This window comes from Mus musculus, chromosome 11 (genome assembly GCF_000001635.26).
Source record: "Mus musculus strain C57BL/6J chromosome 11, GRCm38.p6 C57BL/6J".
NCBI lineage: Eukaryota > Metazoa > Chordata > Mammalia > Rodentia > Muridae > Mus > Mus musculus.
The window spans coordinates 110,181,621-110,202,547 of NC_000077.6; the positions used below are offsets into that span (position 1 = coordinate 110,181,621).

Below are 20,927 nucleotides of genomic sequence, written 5' to 3' on the forward strand. Positions count from 1 at the left end.
GTTAAATGTCTGTTTTCCTAATGACACAAACTATCTCTGCAGACAGAGTCTGGGTGTTGAGTGTCTCATAAAGGCTCGTGTGCTAAATGCTTGGTCCCCAGGCGGTGCTGTTAGGAGGTGATTGGATCCTTAAGAGGTGAGGTCTAGTTGGATGCTCTTAGCACGGCAGAGGCATCTCAGCAACCCCTCATTCTCCTTGCTTCTTGACTCGTGAAGTGACCGGGGATATCATGTGTTCCCTTCCATGGCAAGCTACCTTACCGCAGCCCCAGAGCCATGAGGTCAACCTGATACAGGGTAAAGCCCCCAAATCTTCAAGCCAAAACAAATCTTTGCCCTTTGAAAGCTGATCCACTGGCGTGCTTGCTAAACTGGCGGCTGACAGGATATCGGTACACAGCAGAGTCTTATCACTGGGATCAGAAACCCGGGATGATGAACTCAAAGGGAGACGTTTGTTTTGCATTAATATTTCAGTGGTTCCAAGCCATGTTGGATTAGACCCATCATTGCTTTGGGCCTGAGGCAAAGCAGAATACCACAGCGGGACAAGACACAGGGGAAATGACACCAGCTGCTTTCTTCAAGTGCCATGAAGTGAAGAAGACACTAGAAAGCAGAGTCTTGGTGTCTTCTTCAAGGTCAACTTAACACCCTTCACCAGTGTGATGGTTTGTATATGCTTGGCTCATGGAGTGGCACTATTTGGAGGTATGGCCTTGTTGGAGTTGGTGTATCACTGTGGGCATGGGCTTAAAGACTCTCATCCTAGCTTCCTGGAGGTCAGTATTCTGCTAGCAGCCTTCAGATGAAGATGTAGAACTCTCAGCTCCGCCTGCACCATGCCTGCCTGGACTCTGCCATGCTCCTGCCTTGATGATAATGGACTGAACCTCTGAACCTGTAAACCAACCCCAATTAAATGTTGTCCTTTATAAGACTTGCCTTGGTCATGGTGTCTGTTCACAGCAGCAAAACCCTAACTAGGACAAGCCAGGCTCTACCTCTTAAAGGCTCCAGCTCACACCCCTCAACAGCACTGCTGGCTGAGGACCCAGCCTTCAAAACACAGGCCTGTAAGGAACATTTACCACCCATGCTACAGCAGCTAACTGATACAGGCTCTGCTGAATCAGGAACCAGTGGGCGCACGGATCTGTTTGCACATTTTACCAATGCCATTTTACATGTTGGTCACCATGGGTCTGGGCCTAGAGGGATTCTCACCACACTTGATGCTTCCCTGACACATCTAAGCCTGTGGATGGTTCATCCAGAATCAGGACAGGTGAATTTCCCAGGATGCTCAGCACAAAGCACAGCTGCAATGCAGAGAGAAAGAAAATGTCCTCCATTTGCTCCTGTACCACATACGCTCTCAGAAGAGCACCGGGCACCATACATACCTTTCTGGTGGCTCCTGCAACTAGGTTCTGTACTTGGACATTCAGCTGGTCGTGTAGTTTTAAAGCATTCACTAATCTGAGAGAAATTAAGGCGGGAATATCACACTAAGAGAGAACTTCTGGAAAAATGAAATCACCCATAATTATAAAAACATTCATTGCAGGGAAGGATGGTATTGTTCTCAAAATTCAAATCATGATAAAGGTTATTTCATTATTTTGTTGCATCATGAGATTACTTTTTAAATAATCTAATTTTTATATTAAGTAACTTAATTTTAAAAATGAGAAACTTAATTGATGGTTATTCCATTTCCTTTATTATTTTTTTTTCATTAGAAACCTTAAGGCAGTCATGAATATAGACTTACTCCTTCTTTGTCAACTACTGAAGTCAATGGTTTTTTTTTCTGATTTTTAATTAGGTATTTTCTTCATTTACATTTCAAATACTATCCCAAAAGTCCCCCATGCCCTCCCCACACACTCCCCTACCCACCCACTCTCACTTCTTGGCCCTGGTGTTCCCCTGTACTGAGGCATATAAAGTTTGCTAGACCAAGGGGTCTCTCTTCCCAATGATGGCCGACTAGGCCATCTTCTGCTACATATGCAGCTAGAGACATGAGCTCCGGGGGTACTGGTTACTTCATACTGTTGTTCCACCTATAGGGTTGCAGACCCCTTCAGCTCCTTGGGTACTTTCTCTTGCTCCTCCATTAGGGGCCTGGTGTTCCATCCTATAGATGACTGTGAACATCCACTTCTGTGTTTGCCAGGCACCAGCATAGCTTCACAAGAGACAGCTATATCAGGGTCCTCCAAATGCTGAAGTCAATGGTTTTTAAGCTCCCACATTCAGGCATGTAGGGAGTCAGGTGTGGTCTCTCATTTCTGTTCTACCATCAATGCTTTGAATTCTACTCCCGATCCTCACTAATGTTCCATTGTGAGTAGCACCTACCACCTCTTAACAAAAGGGATATCAGGACCCTCTTCCAAACCTTGAAATGGCAACGACAGCATCCTCCTTCCTCAGCCCCTTCACAGCAGCATACAACTCCAGGTGTTCCTTCACTGTCAGGTTGGGCCACAGCCCGTTCTCCTGAGGGCAGTATCCAAACTCAGCCCTGCTGTCGCCCTGGTGACCCACAGCTGAACTTAACCTTTTTAATTCCACCTACAAGAGAAAGCAGCTTCACTGAAGATGTGGGAAGCCCTTCCTGCACACTATCTGGAAATGGCTGTATAGCTGGCAAATGAATACCTAAACTATTAGAACAACAAGAACATATCACAGAAAGTAATTCATGTTTACTATGGAAAACATAGCCTGCTGATATACAATACAATTTCACATGTAAATGGGGTGGGAAAGACAAAAAAGTCAGGTGGTAGCTGAGAAGCTGTAGTGGGTAAAAGGTACTTAGCTCCTGGTAACATGCCAATTCCTGTCATAAACTTTTAAATACCATCAAAAACAATAAGAGGAAAAACAAAATGTACATCCAAAACAGCCATAAAAACACAGTCCTACAAATATATAACCTATGATTATTGTGATCATAATATTTTTGTGGAAATGGAAACAGCCTTCCTTTTTGCTACCTGTCCAGCTGTTGGCTTTGTGATCCCAGCTATCATCCTGATAGAGGAACTTTTACCAGCACCATCGGGTCCTAACAATCCCAAAATTTCACCTGAAAGAAAGAAAAAGACTATCAGTGTTGGAAATGAAATGCAGATTTGCATTTTTTTTTTCAGTGAAAGCTTAAGAGGTCTGTACATCTCCCAAATAGAATAATTCACATTTAAAATATGCACGGCATACACCCTGAAAATATTCTTTAATTCTCATCGCGAAAATGTTATCAAAAGCTTATTAAATTGGTGAATCAGTCTTTTCCCCCCTCGAGATTTGCTGGCTCAGTTATTTTCCATAGATGTGAGAGTGTGTACCTAGTGTATTCACGCAAATGATGTACAAACCTCAGAAGGCTGGAACACTACTCTTATTCCAAAATTAAACTATGCGTACCCAAACTACCACACTCTTTCATCTGAACTGATATAAATCGCCTCTTTTCAAATTCGTAAACAAATATCAGTATGTAATCTCTACAAAATAGTAACTGTCCAAAAAAAAAAAAAACCTCTAATAACATTACACTGCTATGGAGTAAAATGCACTGCTTCTTCGGCTTTAAGGAAATATTCCTTTTCTAGCCCTGTGTGACTCCATCCCTCCCTCACACCGATACGTCTGCTGGACTCTTGGCTTTAGACTCAACCACTAAAATTTGCTGCTGTGTCTGAGTCCTTGCCAGTGTGGTCCCCACCTTCTTCTCACATAGACCTTGACTTAAATGTTGCTCTTCAAGTAGAGCCTTCTTTTGTTCTAACCAAACACATCACTCACACCATGACACATGCTTCAGTGTTCCCCATAGGACTTAGGTAATAACTGATATGTTATTGATAAGATATTCTTATGAACTCCTTAGAATGCAAAATCTGCAAGAGAAGGAAGTTTCCTTATTTTTCCTTTAACAGTCCTTTACACACACACACCATATATATATGAATATATATATATATATATATATATATATATATATATTTGAACAAATGAAGAAATGAAGGCTCCAGTAACTGAAATTATGCTTTAGTATGTATGATCATTCCTAAAAGCAATGGTTAATGGTTTGTTGTATGCAAACCTGTATTTCCGTCTACTCAAAATGCTGAGACAGGAGGATCACAAGATCAAGACCTGCCTGAACTACACAGTAGGTTTAAAAGGCCATTTTCAGCAACTTGGTGAGACTGTGCCTTAAAACAAGAAGAGAGAACTAAGAATACTGCCCAGTGGTTGAGTACTTGCTTAGCATGCATGAGGCTCTAAGTTCTAGTCTCAAAATATCATAAAAACAAACAGGAGAGCCCAAGTGAGGATGCTTCGATCCCACATGGGAGGGAGAAGAAAACAATCATGGGAGGCAGAGGGAGGGAGGGACCTGGGTGGGAGGGAGGACAAGGAGAGGAAAACGGGAATATGATCAGGTATGGGGTGGGGCGGGGGTGGGGAGAGACAGGAAAGAAGCCCTGAGGGTCAGCAGAATGAATGGAAATATGCAACCTCCTTGGGGAGTAGGGGGTAGGGGGAAGACCCTCTAGAATGTACCAGGGACCTGGGAGGTGAGGGACTCTCAGGACTCAAAGGGAGGGACCTTAGATGAAATGCCCTACAGTGGGAAGAAGAAACTCGTAGATTCCACCTCCAGTTGAAAGACAGGACATCAAGTGGAAGGATGGGGTTGCCATACCACAGTCAAAAACTCTGACCCAGAATTGTTCCTGTCTAACAGAACTGCAGGGACAAAAATGGAGAAGAGAATGAGGGAAAGGCTGTCCAGTGACCGACCCAAATTGGGATCCATCTCAAGGGGAGGCTCCAAGGCCTGACACTATTACTGATGCTATGGTGTGCTTACAGACAGGAGCCTAGCATGGCTATCCTGTGAGAGGCCCAACAAGCAGCTGACTGAGACAGACAGAAACTTACACCCAACTATTGAACTGAAGTCGGGGACCCTTATGGTTGAATTAGGCTTTTTACTGGAAGAAGCTGAGGAGGAGGGCAACCCCATAGGAAAACCAGCGGTCTTAACTAACCTGGACCCCTGAGATCTCTCAGACACTGAGTCACCAACCAGGCAGCATACACTAGCTGGTCAGAGGACCCAGACCACATATACAGCAGAGGACTGTCTAGTCTGGCCTCAGTAGGAGAAACTGCACCTAACCCTGGAGAGATTTGAGGTCCCAGGGAGCAGGGAGGCCTGGCGGGGAGTGAGGGATATCCTCTTGGAGACACGGGGAAGGAGGACTGGGATGAGGAACTATGGGAGGGAGGACTGGGAGGGAAGCAATGACCGAACTGTAAAATAAATAAATAAATAAAAGTGATAAAAAACAATTTTAAACAGTAAGTTTAAAAAATAATTGTCCCAAACCTTTATTAACACAAAAAGAGACGTTCCTCACTGCCATGTTCCTTGTCCTCCTTGAACAGCAATGTTTCTTCTGACCTGCGTACTCCTTGTGCAGACAGCTGGCGATTATGACCGGTTTCTAGGAGAGACGGACATGTGGCTTTCCTCTCCATTTCAGAGACGTTACGTTCCTTTGTTCTCATGATGTTTACCATAAACCAACCCGTATAAGAACCGAGAGTGACCGTGACCACTGTTACCAATGTAAGGCACGTTCATGGACATACAGTGTCTCTGACTCCCAAACACACGAGAAAGTACCAGAACACCGTGCAAGCCAACTCACTGTCTAGGCGGAAGGCAAATGACTACATTGGAGAGAACAGAGCATCTCAGTCGGACAAAAGAAAAGTCTGTGCCTGGAAGGAAACAGAGCTCGGCAGAATAGCACCTGCCGTGCAAGCCTGAAGTGTGCAAGCCTGAAGTGTGCAAGCCTGAAGTGTGCAAGCCTGAAGTGTGGCTGAATCTCCTGATCCCTAGTAAGCACTTTACACCAAATAGTACATTCTTCGACTCATAAGGTCTTATTTTGTTCAGAAATTACAATTCTAGTTGTTAGAATACACGTTTCTCAAAAGAAGAGTAAAATCATTATGTCTTATGTTCTTTTTTTTTTACTTTCCAGAACCTTCTGGGGTATCTGCGTATTTGGGTATCTACAAACTTTAAACTTTAATAGTTAAAAATCTATATTTCACACTATTTTTTCTTTTCTTTGCTGAGGGATTCTTGCACTCTTTAGCAGAGTCTATGCTTTCCAACCTCATCTAAGTTTGGAGTGCTCAGGGCGTCGGACGTTCTCAGTCTTTCTGCTTGAACGTTTTCATCTTCATCTATAGGTTCCTCGGGATTTGGCTGAGCTTTTAGACTTTGTGGAGCTATCCTGTGGAAAACAAACGAGTTACACACTGTCCTCACATTTTCAATGCTTATTTCCCATGTGATTTTACCAGTTTGCTTTTTTTTGTCCCCCAGTAGACCGGTGGTGATTGCCTGATGCCTCAGGCTTGCATGAACCCGCATCCCACTGTCCAGAATCTCTCTCGTGATGTGGTCCCTAGCCTTAGAGCATCTTTGACGTTCAAGGCCAGTGTTTGCCAGCATATCATCAGGTGCCACCGTTCCCCTCCTAAAATTCAAGTCACTTCTACCACCACTGGTTGCTATGGCCCTATCTCCGTCACATCAGATGTTTGTTTCAGCGTCTTTTACTGCTCATACTTTCCAAAGTCCCTGTGTAAAACTCCCTCAACTCAGTAGTCAAATCTCCACTTCCCATCCCTTTTGTTCAAGAACGTACATCACCTCAGAAGGGAGAATGGCATACTTGCATAGTCTTCACATTTTTGAGAAATCGAAGTATTTCTCTGCTAGTTAGTGGCGGGTCATAATTCTTGACAGTAAACTAGAAAACTATTGACTACGATGCCAGTCATCATATTGCTTGCATTGCAAGTAGAAGTTCTTATCAACCAACTGAAAATGCAGCCACCACAATAGAGATATGAAACTGTGACCTCACATAGGAAATTAACTGTCATCCTAACCTGAAGATGGGATCCCTCCGTACTACATTCTTCCCATATTTCAGTTCCAGGCATCTCAGAACAAAAATGAACAGCAGAGTATGAATGTAAGGCTAGGAGCAAAGAAAAGGGTTTATTTAGGCATGAGTCAAGGCAAGTTGAGTTTTTAAGTAAAATTGTTGCTTGCGTATTTATGGGTAATTTGGTAGCAAATTTTTATAAGATAGGGGCAACACACAATACAACGATTTAACCTATTGCTTCCCTACTGTTCACAGCTCACACTTTACAGCCCAGTGAATTCTGTTCTGTCTTTAAAATGACCCATCGCGCAACTTGTTCTTTCTGCTGTGTTATGAACATCCGGATGCAGGTCATCTTCCTTTCTCAGCTTGCAATGCATTCCTACACTGTTTCCCTCTGCCCCTCTTGTCTGCTCTTCTTATCCCAGAAACTGCAGTTGTGCAGCCAAGTTTGATCACTGCACATTGGTTGAAGCCACCCAGTGGTACCTAAACCACTCAAAGTTGCAACAAAATCCCAGGAATTCTGTAGAATTCCATGTGGACCAACTCTTCTTATCTCAAATGTTACCACGTTACTGTATAACCTTGTATTGATTAAACTTCTTTTTCTTAGATGATCCTGAAGCAAGATAGGACCACTCTTGCCACTACCTACTAGAAGGTCTTTTAAGTCTCTGCTGACTATCTGTGATGGTTAGAATGAGAATGGTTGTCCCAGCTCATATTTTCGAATGCTTTGTCCCCAGTTAGTGAAAATGTTTGGGAAGGATAAAGAGGTGTGGCCTTGCTGGAGATATGTCACTGAGGCTTTGAGGTTTCGAAAGCCCACACCATTCCCAGTTAGCTTTAAAAAACATCTTTCTTGTGCTTGTGAATCTGATATATCTCTCAGCTATTAGTCCAGTTCAGTGTCTGCTCACGTGCCACCACGCTCTCTGATGGTCATAGACTCAACCTCTGAAACTTTAAACCTCCATTGAATGTTTTCTTCTCTAATTTGCCTTGGTCATGGTGTTTTCTATAGCAATAAAGAGTAACTAAGACACTTTTCCACCAACACAGTATTTACTGTTTATTTGGTTCACCTATATGCTTCTAGATTATAAGCCCCATGCGGGCAGACTTGGTGTTTATTATTGTGCCTAGCACATCATAGACAGATAGCATGGGAAGACAGTAGATTCTGTCATCCTTAAATCTAAAATAATCATTTTCCCCATTCACTCATGGTTAATTCTGTCTTTTACTCATATTTTGGAAAATCCATACTGCATCTGATTTTTACACTTTCTTATTTAGAGACAAGACCGTATAAAGAATAAACAACCCAAAATTAATACTATACTGAATTCTTAACTTATTGTATAAACGCACACACACACAAAAATGTATCCTAAGACTAAAATTTATGTCTCGAAGCCATCACTTTATCTAAAACTGTATTTAAAACACTTTCAAAGATACCAAGCTTCAGACAAGATCACATAGTTATAGCAAGGGATATGAATCTATGTATAGGGTATGTAGTGAGGCAGAAAGTCTTACTATTAGGCATAACAGAAGATCAACCGCAGATAAACCATGTTTAATCTCTTCAAATTCTATGTAGTACTGATAGGCTCTCTGAAAAGAAAAATAAGTAGCTAAATATATTTTTCTTCACAGTTCACATTTCAATAATGTTTTGCACATTGACCATTTTCTTCATAGTTCTGTGTACACTGATGACATGTGCCCTAGAGAAGAGAGGAGCCCCCCACTAAACACCCTTTCTCAATATGAAGATAACCTTCCATTAAAAAAACGTCTGTCTTAAAATAAAAACATTTATTGAAAGCAAAACAGAGACCAGTGCTTACATTGTATAAAGTTCGGGAATGAAGCTATTTGTCCTAAAGTTTCCCACGTAAATCCATTCATAGGATCTGTCTTCTCTCAGTGATGGCTGTTTTCTCAAGCAAAACTCATAGCCCTGGACCTTATTCTTTTATCATCAAGCAGTTCTAGAGGAAGCCTGTCATTACTCCTGACTCCCCTGTAACAAGTCTAGATTTGTGTGTGATGTCTACTTCTGTCTTAGAAGAAAAGTACTAAGCAAAAGGACCAGGTGTGGCCATAACTTGCAGTCATTGCTATGTCATCAGCAAAAAAAAAAAAAAAAAAAAAAAAAAAAGCATTTTTGTGGTGGACAAGTATCTCCCCTTCCCCCCTAGAATACAATTAGTGAAACTTGGTATGTCCTGCTTAAAGCCATTTCATCGAAAGTTGTGAGGATTCCCCAAAACTGTGATCTCAACCGAGCTTCTGTTGGCATGCATGATACTCAGTTTCTCTGACTCTCTATGGTCTCTCATCTCCCAAGGTCTTGGAGTTTCTCTGCAGGGCATGCTTATTTTTTTAATCACCCCCTAATTCTTACTCATCCTTTAGTGACATCATTTCTCCAGAATTCTTTGACTACTAAGGGCACACAGCTTTGCGTTGCACGGTCTTCCCCAGCACGTGGCCTGTTGCCATTGTAATCTTTAGGCTCACTTAAAGCTCACGATGACTTGCTCGAGGTTGATCTGTCTTTGTTTCTGCTATGCTCTATGAAGGAAGAACTGGACAGCTTTGCTCATCACTGGCACGGAGAACGGTGTTTGATACACACCCATGAGTAACTGAACAGTGTTACATGTGAACTTCTCCTCTGTCATTCGGGAGCGCCCATCGAAGTAGAAAGTTCTTTTGAAATCTGGCTGTGGCTTCTAATAGCATTCAATCATGTGTACCATTTTTGTAAAGTGCCTTTGGCATAGCATTTTAACAGTTCTTCTGAGACTTCTTTTAAGCATGGCCACAATTGAACCTCAGAACATCTAATTATAAAGAGCAATACTTCTCTCCGAGCCCACTCACCCACCTTCTATTTCTGTAAATCTAGGCACAGACAATAGCTTCTATATTCAATTTCTTATGGAACAGTTGGTGACATTTCTTACCATTTCCAAGACAACCAGGAGTCCATTCAATGCAAAGGAAGGTACTAACATTGTGGCAGAAATAACCAGTGCTTCATTGAAGGGACCATTTGCAACTTTTTCAAACGTAATGGCTATGACCTACAGGGCAAGTCCAAGAATGACAAATGACACATCAAATGACAGCTTCCACAGTTTCCCACATAAAAATACAAATATGTGGCCTTAACAATCCCATTTCTGAGACAAAAATGGAATGGTTTTGTTAATGAAAATATACAGAAATGCTACCTCCCCAATAGAAAGTTAACTTTATCAGCACATGTTAATTATGCATATTGTGTGTTCTACATGACCTTTCTTTTTTTTAATAGGGGATGTTGAGTCTCATGATGCTAAATACGCATTATACCACTGAGCAGCCCCTCTGGCCTGTGTGATATTTGGATATACACATACAACATGTACCAATCAAGTTAAGTTAATTAGTATTTCTCTCACCTTATCATTTGTGTTTACAGTCTCTGAGTTAATCCTTTCTTGATTCCCAATGTGTGAGTGTGTGTGTGTGTGTGTGTGTGTGTGTGTGTGTGTATGTGTGAGTGTGTGTGTCTGAGTGTGTGTGTATGTGTGTCTGTGTATGTGTGTCTGTGTGTGAGTGTGTGTGTGTCTGTGTGTGTGTGTGTGAGTGTGTGTGTGTATGTGTGTGTGTCTGTATGTGTGTATGTGTGTGTGGTGTGCACATATTCATGTTGATTCCATTGTGTAGTGGATCTTTAGAGATTATTTTTTATGTGGATGGTTGGGAACTCAGCATCCAATCTTGGTTTATCAGCTCTCTGTCTCCTTTTATAACTTGTAATAATCACTATCCTATGACTATTAGCGTTTTCCTTAGCTTTCATGTCAGAGGAAGAACATGTGCTGTCTGTGATTTATATCAGGTTTCACTCAGTATAATGCCTTCAAGTTCTGCCCATTTTTCTGAAAAGGACAGTAATGCAATCTATGGCTACATATCAATATATCCTTACATTTGTTTAATGTGGCAATCTCTCTACATAGCCATCTGCCAATTGTCACTTAAAAGTGAAGCCACTTGTTTGCTATTGCAAACAGTGACACAGTAAAGACACAACGCAGCTTTCTCTGTGGTATGCTGACCTAATCGCCTTAATATTCACAGCCAGAAGTGAGGAACCTCAAGGCTGTACTCTGTTCTGGATGTATTTATTGACTTACATCCCATCCAAAGCCATGCATGGGCTTTCTTTTCACTCTGTGTGCTTGCCAACATGTTACTCCTGTGTGTTCTTTTACATGAAATAAATGATATAACACTTGCATTTTTCTGACAGGAAATAGATTTCAAAATATATTTGCTACCTATTCTCATTTTGTTTCTGAGTAGCTACTCAGATCACTTGTTCATTTTTTAAAATTTATTATTTACTATACTATACTGTAGCTGTCCTCAGATACTCCAGAAGAGGGCATCAGATTTTGTTACAGATGGTTGTGAGCCACCATGTGGTTGCTGGGATTTGAACTCGGGACCTTCAGAAGAGCAGTCGGCGCTCTTAACCACTGAGCCATCTCGCCAGCCCCCACTTGTTCATTTTTAACTGGACCATTTGTTCCTGTTGTTAAATTATTTTAGTTCTTTATACAGTCTGCCTATTAACTCTTTGTCTTTTGGTATATGACCACCAAAGTTACAAGAAACAAAAGTAAAATAAACAGATACATGGGATTTTGTAGCCTCAAAGCAAAATGGATTATCATCAGAGTAAAAAGATGACAAGGCAGATACAGTGTCTGGTGATGGAAACTCAGCTAACTACTCAGAGTGTTAGTGAAATCATGGTTGTTAAAAAAAGAATCTACAACTATTACTTTATTAAACCAGAATACTCCCTAACAATATTTTATAGACATTTGTCTTTATATAACCACAGATACGTTGTAGTCTTTATTCCTTATTCTAGGAAACGTCTCTTCTCAATAAATGGAGACTTCTACAAAACAACACAATCAATCAAAATGCATAGCTGTGGGGACTCATTGCAATGGATACATCTACACCAGGATACCCCTAAGGCTCGGGGAACCCTGTGGAAGAGGGACTAGAAAGATTGAAAAAGCCAGAGGATCAGAGGCTTTGCTGTGAGATTGTTTGTCCTAGTTACATCACAAGCTATGCTCGTTGTCAACAACATGACCACCCAAGCATGAGCTGAACAATCATGACATCAACTAACATGCCAAACAGTACAGGGCAAAACCTGTAAGGACTGGACCCTACTCATAGAACTATAAGCCACTAAGTAAAGAAGGGAAGCAGAGAGGTGGTGCTCCGCAGGGAAGAGCACACAAATGGCTTTTCAATGCCAGATGGCCAGCCCTGAAAAGATGCATACAGGTAATATGATGTGGACTGAACAGGTTGTATTTAGAAATATATGCATGAATACAAATACACAAATGCATACGATAACAATAAATGAAAACAAGAGCCATGAATTTGAAGAAGAGAGGGGAGTAGTATGTGAGAGGGTCTCAAAGGAGGAAAGGGAAGGGTGAAATGTAATTAAATTAGAATCTCAAAAAAAGTCAAGAAATGATACAGAACATGGTTGGAGAATAGATTCCTTCAGCTATTAATCAGACTCAGAAAATTCTTTTTAGATGAAAAGACTAGAGATTTAGGACAAAGCTAAAATGACCAAATACACTTTCCTGAATTGGTCCAAGATAATAATATACACACAGGTTGCATACATTGCTCTTGAAATCTTTATGTCTTCCCAGGATGATTGATCATTCACTGAAAACAATTTTGAATTGAACCAAATGCTTTATAGTTAAATATTAACTTAGAGCATAACAATTATCTTAGATGGCTATTCTGAAGGACTGTTCTCATTCTGCAACAACCTCTACAATCTCTCTACCAAAGCATAGTACACTTGATCACATTTATTTTTCTCTTCTCTCATGTTCCAGGGCTCCTTTATATTTTAAAGAAATTTCCTACTTATGATCATCTGAACACCTTTAGCATATTTCAAATCATCACAATAGAGCCTACAACCATATCAGAATTGCCCTGTTAAGCTTTTCCACTGAATTTTGGGTCACAAAGTATTGAGACATGCTTCTACTATTTCTAATGAATGCCTGTCTCTTCATCTGAGAGCTCAGTCTCTAACATAAGCTATGTGCATAAGACCATAGGTTGATTTTTTCTCTTAACATATAGCAAAAGTGCTAAGCCAGATGAGCATCTTGCCCAAATCTTAAGTGATTCCTTTGTCGAGACAACAACAGTAGAGGAAAGAGCTACAGAAGAAAGTATTATTCCAGGATGGCAGTTCCTTGGACCTGAAGGTAAAGTAGCTGCAAGAGAAGCTTTGAGGGCATTGATTCGATCACCTCTCCCCTCTTCAAGGCTGATAGTAACACACTTGTCAACAGCCATATGGACCTTATCCCTGAAATACTTAACCATCAGTTCCAAGAAATAATTCATTCAGAGTTGAAACCTAAGGAATCAGGGTGGTTGCTTGGCTCACCTCTGCTAGACATATGAAAGAGTATTCACTGAAGTAAAGACTTCATGAGTTACAGTAAGATTATCACTAATGTTATCTGTTCTGTTCTTGCGTAGTCAGTATTGGGGGTAACTGGAAAATGTCAGCCATTCTGTTAGCTAGTCAAAATTATCTTCAAGTGGCCGTCTCACAGATTCTCGTGGCTAGCCTCAAATGTGGTACTCTCTAGTACTTTATGTAGTTTCTCTACTTAGAATAGACTGTGAAGATGAAGGTAAGAGTAATGAGTGCCACTGTTAAATGCAGCCAAATCTCACCCAGAGTCACAAAATATTACTGCTAAATATGAATAAGGGACAGCAGCCAGCTGTGTCCACCCACTTTCTGGAGAAGTCAGTGGGTGGCGTCAGACAAGTATGTTTTCTCACAGATGGTCTCGGGTTTGGTGCCTCTCATAGTTTCAGCACTCCCATTCCAAAAATTTAGAGGTACAATATGGATGATAAGTCATTCAATCATGTCTTAGGAATATCAGCTTAAAGGCAGCATGAATAGTGTTCCAGGTCTTCACTGCTTGGAAATATATATATATATATATATATATATATATATCCAAGATAGATAGATAGATAGAAAGACAGACAGACAGACAGATCAAGATATCTATCTATCTATATATATATATCTATAGATATCTATCTATAGATATATAGATGGATAGATAGATAGATAGAGAGAGAGATTTCCCACTTTCATATCTATGTCTATGAGGTAGATGTGGATATTAATAAGTTATTTGACATAAGAATTAAGATTGGTATTTGGAATTCTCACAGCTGAGGTTAGGATAGACTTTCCAGGTCAGACTTTCATGCCCACACTGTGATTTGCAGGCCACATGCATCCCAGGACAGCTACGAGTGTAGCTCAACAAATTTGCAGGTGACAAGAGCATATTGCAATGCAAAAAGTTGGATCCCCCTGCTTCTCAGGACCACTTAGGAAGCCATTTATCGTTCTTATATTGAAGGGAGTCCCTTTGTTCTGAAGGCTCTGAAAACTCAACAGCACCTTTTAAACTTTGAGTCCTTTTTAAAGTTCTCAGCTGAACTCCATTCAAAGTGCTATACGGGAATCCTTCTGAAACAACTGGCTTACTAATACAAGTTACATTTCCAGGTCCTTTCTTCAGGGTAATTTTAATCTGAAATCTTTGAGAACAATAATCATTTGAAGTTCAGGCTTTACTGGACTTGTGGGATAATTGTATATGCATGAGATGCCTTTGGAGTAGAATTCCAATCTTAAAACTAAGTGATGTTTCATGTGTACTTTACATGCATAACTTTAAATGGTTCTTTAGGAAGCTTAGTAAAGTTTGTTGCAACCATCACATGAAGTTGGCTGTTGCAGTATTGTGGTATTCTATCAGCTTTTAAAAAGTTGGCACACTGGATTTGAGTCTTTAAATTTAATCTACATTTTACATTTTCCTATTGCCCAAGACAAAAAACGACTGCGCTTAATAGTGTTTATACTTACAAGAAGGAAGCAAATTGACCAGAGGGTGCTGTTTTTCTTCCTTTTGCCAAAAACAAATGATATCACATATGTCAAGAAGACAAGAGAGGCTGCACAGCCAAGTGCAAGAACAATCTAGGGATAATTCAGACAATGTCAGTTAAAGTGGAACATCTGGAGGAGGTTTCACATTTACATATATTTAAAAATATTGTATCATACTGGTAATCTGCATGTTGTTAAGTTTATCCAACATTCTCAAATATATGGGCAACCACCATTGCATTTTATTTTTAGTTACTGTGCAGAATTTGATCGACACCATATTACTTACTACAGAAAACACAATTTCGCTTGTCATGTCAATGTTCAACAGTTTTGACGTGTATGATGTGAAGTAGCTTGTGAGAAGCATTCCGCTGAAGAGGCTAATGTCCACTACTGCCTGTCCACACCAGTAGGCCGAAGGGTAGAGGCCAGAAATCCACAGCTGGGAATCAGCTTTCTTCTGATGAGAAAATACAGAATGGACGTCAGTTCAGTTGAATTGCAAGGTGTTTTTGTTTGTTTGGATTTCATTTTGTGGGGTTTTTTTTGGGGGGGGGGGGTAGTTAGAGCTGGCCTGGCATTATGCAAAAAGGACGACCTTTAACTTCTGATCTTGTTTCCATCTCCCAAATGCTAGGATTAAAGGCATGGGCCATTCTGCCTGGTTTTTCAGGAATGGGGATCAAACCCCTGACTTTATGCATGCTAGCTTGCCCCTCTTGCATGGTTCTTTCTGCGGAGGGTTGTGTTGCAGCATATTTGATCACATTGTACAAACCCCTAGATTGTGAACTTGAAACGCATTGTTGTGGCATGGCTCAGCCCTAGCACACACCTTTTATCCAAGAGCTTTCTATTGATTGTAAACAGGTTGTGTAGTGTGGCTCAGCCCTAGCACACACCATTAATTCAACAAGCTTCCTGTAAACAGGGTTAAATAAAGTCAGCCATAGGTAAAGTGGCAAAAGAGCAACCAGGTGACAGGGAGGGAACATAAGAAAGCCTAGGAAAAAGAAAAGAGGGTCTTTGGGTTGAAGGATATTTAAGACAATATGAAGCAGAAAAAAAATAACTCTTTTCTTTTTGGATATTGATGGAGTAGGAAGGTCAGCTGGGTGCTGTCTCTGCGTCTCTGAGCTAGGTAGCTTTCACCACAGTTTGGCTCCTGCATCGTCGTTTGGTAAATCGAACGTTTGGGGTTTTGTTTTAAAGGCAATAGGGTTGCTCTGAGTGTTCAGTCCTTTGTGCTTCTACATGAATTTTAGAATCACTTTTCTAACACTGTGAAAAGTACAATGACAATATCCTAGTGATCGAATCTGACAGAGTAGATGATAACCTTCGAATAATAGGGTTTTGTCAAATTTTATTCCTACCAGAAGTGTTACACTTTTTAAAGTATATTATATAATATAGTACTCATATCAAGCCTATGGGATTGAATTTGTTCTTAGCTCCACTCTCAGGCATTGTCTTAGAAAGTACTTAAATTTTGAATCTTGGAAAATCATATCAAATTCATGCCAAATCGTGTCAAATGTCTGCGTTTGCTCTACTATCCATTTTCTATCTTGAAGGTAAGATAATACCCCAAGTTCTGTTTTAGAAAATACCCTCTCCCATTCCAATAGCTACTGGGACTTAAATAGTGCCTCCAGTTAATTACCTTAGATAACAGCAGAAACAGTTCTCCATGCCTTTTTATCTTTTTTCTTTCCTCGGTGTGTGTCAAACTAAGGTGTGGTCGTTGGAATTCTGTCATTTTAAATCATGAAGTGAGGGTTCATCTTCAGAAATGTCAAGAGTTGGTTTTAGACATTTTTTTAGGGTCAGAGGCTGGGCTCTGGCTGCCCCCAGTAAGCTAGGGCTAGCAGTCCACCCTAATGTGCCAATCAAAGAGACAAGGAGTATCGAAAGGCAGAGAATAGGGATTTGTTCAAAGCAGTCACATCACAAAGACAAGAAAATGATTTTTTAAAAAAAGAAAGAAAGGTCTAGTCAGGGATATTGACATGAGGTTTAAGGTTACAAAGAGGACAAGTGGTTTGCATAACTAAGCAGGCACAGTGAAGGTGTGGGCCATTATAGACCCGCCATAGTCTCAGCTCTACCTCTTCAGCAAGGTGGTAAAGTTGTAAGAACTCTGTGAAATCTCTGTCTGGGGAACGAGACACTTTTCTGTCTGCAATCGAGCTTCAGACTTTCTCCTTCTGCCTTTCTGATCTCAACACAAAATGGGAGACTCCCTTTCTTAGTGGGGCTTTTTCTCTGTCTCTGCCTGTCTTGGTCTGGAGAGTGTCCTTGAACACAGGTGGCTGGCCTGGTCTGAAAAGTGACCTTGTACAGGGTTTCTGCAAGATTGTGTAACCCAGCACACAGGTCCACTCTGGCTTCCTGCCCACATGATAATTAGTTGCTGTATTATAACCAATCAGCCCTTTACCTGATCGCCTGATGTCAAGACCAATTAGCCCTTTCCACCCATACCCATAAAAGGCCCTTATATACTCTATCCCTGAAACAATAAAGTAGACTTGTCTCTCTGCAGTGGTCTCCAGAGGTCATTCCACTCATACTCCCCACTGTCCAATCCTGTTCTCCACTTCTGCTCCCTTTGTCCCCTCAGGCTGGTGGCCAACAGCCTTTGGGGAGACAGAGGGGTCACAGGAGGAAGATAAATGTTTGTATAATGTAGGATAATGTTATTGTGTACTGTGTAAAGACACCCTGATTATTCAAATGCTGGTTTCTGTGCCCTGTGTCTGGTTGCAATCCTTATTCTGAGATTCTCCTGTCTCAGTGTTGTGTAAACATTGCTCCCCAACTGTTCCCTGAGTGGTCCATAAAGAAGCTGCTCAGCCAATGACTGATCAGGGAGAAAATAGGGATGGACGTCCTCCCATCCAGGGGAAGGGGAAGAAGAGAAAGGAAATAGGGATTCGCCACTGGAAGAGTCCAGGCAAGACCATGAGAAGACACCTACAGACCAGAGGGCCAGATCAGTACTAAAAGGCAAGTGTCACTAGGACTTTGCCTGGGAGGTAGCCAGATGGGCTTAGAGGATTAAAATAGAGTGATATTGCTCAGTTGTTGTGCCCTTAAAGCTTGTTAAATAAGTATAATAGTAGTCTCGATTATTTGCGAGCCAGCTGGGTTAAGAGGAAGTCTGCAACATCTATTTAAAAAAAAAAAAGCTACTAATACTGTGAAAGCTACCAATCTCTTTTGCTGCTACTCCTGTGACCCTAGGCCGTCAGAGAGCAAGCTGTCACACAGCATTTATTTCATACACCTATTGCACGCACCAACATTCTTGCTTTAGGAACAGACCCCTCTCCTGTTGGAATCACTGTTGCGTGTTTGTTAGCAGTGGACCTAATGCTCTCAATAATCCCTGATCCCCTGGGAAGGATTCCACGAGATATTCAGTTATGTTCCCAAGCACTTGCTATTGTGAAACAGAAAGTGGGGATAGTCAATGTATGAAAAGCCCATGGGATGTTAATCTGCTCTTTGATACATATGGCATTTAAAAGATGAGTATCAATATTCAACTTAAATCATAGATTTCTGACCGATTTCTTCATGTGTGCCAAGTGCTGGGCTAGTGGGGGTCTTGTCATATAAATTCACTTTATTTGCTTATCTTAAAAAACCTATTACTGACATTGACTGGCTTGGCATTGTATACGTGTACATTTGTGGGGGTGGTTGAAAAGGCAAGATTTTTTTAAGGTAAATTCATAATATGTTATTATTGAAAATAATTACACATTGTGTTTAAGAACCTGAGACCTACAGATCCAATTCCCTTACCATGTTTTCTTTGGTACACTGATGTGCAATACCATGTTAACCCATGAGTAATGAAAAGAACTCTAAATATTTTCTTGTTCTCATTACATGAGGTCAGTTGTGGGGGTTTCCAATAATAATAATATTCTGTCTGTTTTTTGAAATTTTTGGATTCTAGATTCTAGATCTTTAAATTTAATCACTATATTTTAATTTTTGTAAAAATAAATAAATAAATAAAAATAAAATTGTAAGGAGGGACCATAACAGCAAAAGACCTATAGAGAGAAAAATAATAGGTCCATATTAATAAATGGAAGTCTGTTAAAGGATTTTTAAGAGTCAGAGGGTCAAAGAAGTCTGATGCAAGACTGCATCTTCTAGATATGACAGGGAAGCTGGAGTCATGAAATGGAATAGCTGCTTAAACAAGACCTGAGCAATGACAGCACGAGCTGTCATGGCAAAAGAACAGGGTCACAGGGGTCATCTCACAAGGCCACTCCCTTAGATGAAGAGCTACAGGCTATTTATTCATGGTTACAGAGAGAGACAGAGACAGACAGGGACAGATAGAGTTTGAGAGAGACAGTTTGTGTGTGTGTGTGTGTGTGAGAGAGAGAGAGAGAGAGAGAGAGAGAGAGAGAGAGAGAGAGAGAGAGAAAATTTCAATCTTCCTCAGGGATAAGCCTTCGATAGGCTATCCAATCCCAAGTGATCAGCCCTAAGCCCATGCATGTAGGAGCAACACTAAGTGGTCTCAGAAGATTGTATGTATTTATACATGCACTCCTATATATGCCTCAGAGTAAAAGAAAAGGAGATTATGAACTTGAGAGGGCAAGGGAGAAGTGGGATAAGTTGGGGGTGGGGAGGGAGAAATGAAGTAAATAATTCAGTATTTGTATAATGAAGTTTTCTTAGAAAAATTAATTACAGTTTTAACAGATCATGACACTAAAAACTAAAATAAAAGAAAGCCTGCCAGGGCTAGAGAGATGGCTCAGTGGTTATGAGCACTGACTGCTCTTCCAGAGGTCCTGAGTCCAATTCCCAGCAACCACCTGGTGGCTCACAACCATCTGTAATGCGATCCAATGCCCTCTTCTGGTGTGTCTGAAGACAGCTACAGTGTACTCATATATGATAAATAAATAAATAAATAAATAAATAAATAAATAAATCTTTATAAAGAAAAGAAGAAAGCCTTCCAAGTTGAAGGAGGAGGAGGAGAAGGAGGAAGAGGAAGAGGAAGAAGAAGAAATAATTAAGGTTATTGTGAACCTGATGGATTAAATAAATTTTCCTTCTTCTGTCAAGGTTAGTGGCTCAGGATTATGACAGCAGGCTCATATAAATCTTACGTTTTTGTCTATACAAAGGATGCAAACAAACCCGAATGGGACATAAAACTGTAATTTACAGAGTGCAAAGGGAATCTAAGTCTTAAATTTGATCTTAAAAGTCAACCTCAGTGATTATTTTCCATGCTGCTAGAAAACAATTCATCCAAAAGCTATATACTAGTCTGCTTTGAAGATTCAGAGTAATAAGACATCTGAAAATCCTTCTAGTTTCCACCTAACTTTGAAGTAAGAACAGTTTTCACATTTTAAAAATAAGCTTTTGCCGGGCAGTGGTGGCACATGCCTTTAATCCTTGGGCGGCAGTTTGAGGCCAACCTGGCCTACAGATTGAGTTCCAGGCTAGCCAAGGCTATACAGAGAAACCCTGTCTCAAAAAAACTACACACACACCCACAAAAATACAATCATTGAAATTATTAGTATCCCCTACCCACACTTTCTTACTTTATAATCGCTGACGCTGCTCATGGCAATGTGTGGAGAGAGGCTGCATATAACACACAATATGAACAGGCAAGTTTCCTGTATCCCAGTCCAGACTAGCACGATGAACTGCAAATACAAAAGGAATTTTAGTGGAATATCAGAGTATCATCTGTTAAAGTGAAAACTATACTTATCATATATCAGGAGACTTCAGCTCAAAACACAAAAGAAGCTGAGAAT

The 20,927-nt window shown here is 40.7% G+C and overlaps 1 protein-coding gene across 3 annotated transcripts in view; it reads right to left on the reverse strand.

The window, feature by feature from the left end:
• Abca6 (ATP-binding cassette, sub-family A (ABC1), member 6) overlaps window positions 1-20,927 on the reverse strand; it is a 77,139-nt gene that overhangs the window by 6,983 nt on the left and 49,229 nt on the right. For all 3 annotated transcript variants that reach the window (XM_006534413.2, XM_006534414.2, NM_147218.2), the window contains 12 exons: window positions 20,706-20,813; window positions 15,386-15,559; window positions 15,073-15,186; window positions 9,998-10,117; window positions 8,559-8,636; window positions 7,009-7,100; window positions 6,224-6,344; window positions 5,423-5,540; window positions 3,015-3,106; window positions 2,411-2,586; window positions 1,407-1,482; window positions 1,228-1,322 (listed from right to left, as the gene is read on the reverse strand). In XM_006534413.2, coding sequence (XP_006534476.1) covers window positions 1,228-1,322; window positions 1,407-1,482; window positions 2,411-2,586; window positions 3,015-3,106; window positions 5,423-5,540; window positions 6,224-6,344; window positions 7,009-7,100; window positions 8,559-8,636; window positions 9,998-10,117; window positions 15,073-15,186; window positions 15,386-15,559; window positions 20,706-20,813 — 1,364 coding nt within the window. The remainder of the gene's footprint in view (window positions 1-1,227; window positions 1,323-1,406; window positions 1,483-2,410; window positions 2,587-3,014; window positions 3,107-5,422; window positions 5,541-6,223; window positions 6,345-7,008; window positions 7,101-8,558; window positions 8,637-9,997; window positions 10,118-15,072; window positions 15,187-15,385; window positions 15,560-20,705; window positions 20,814-20,927) is intronic.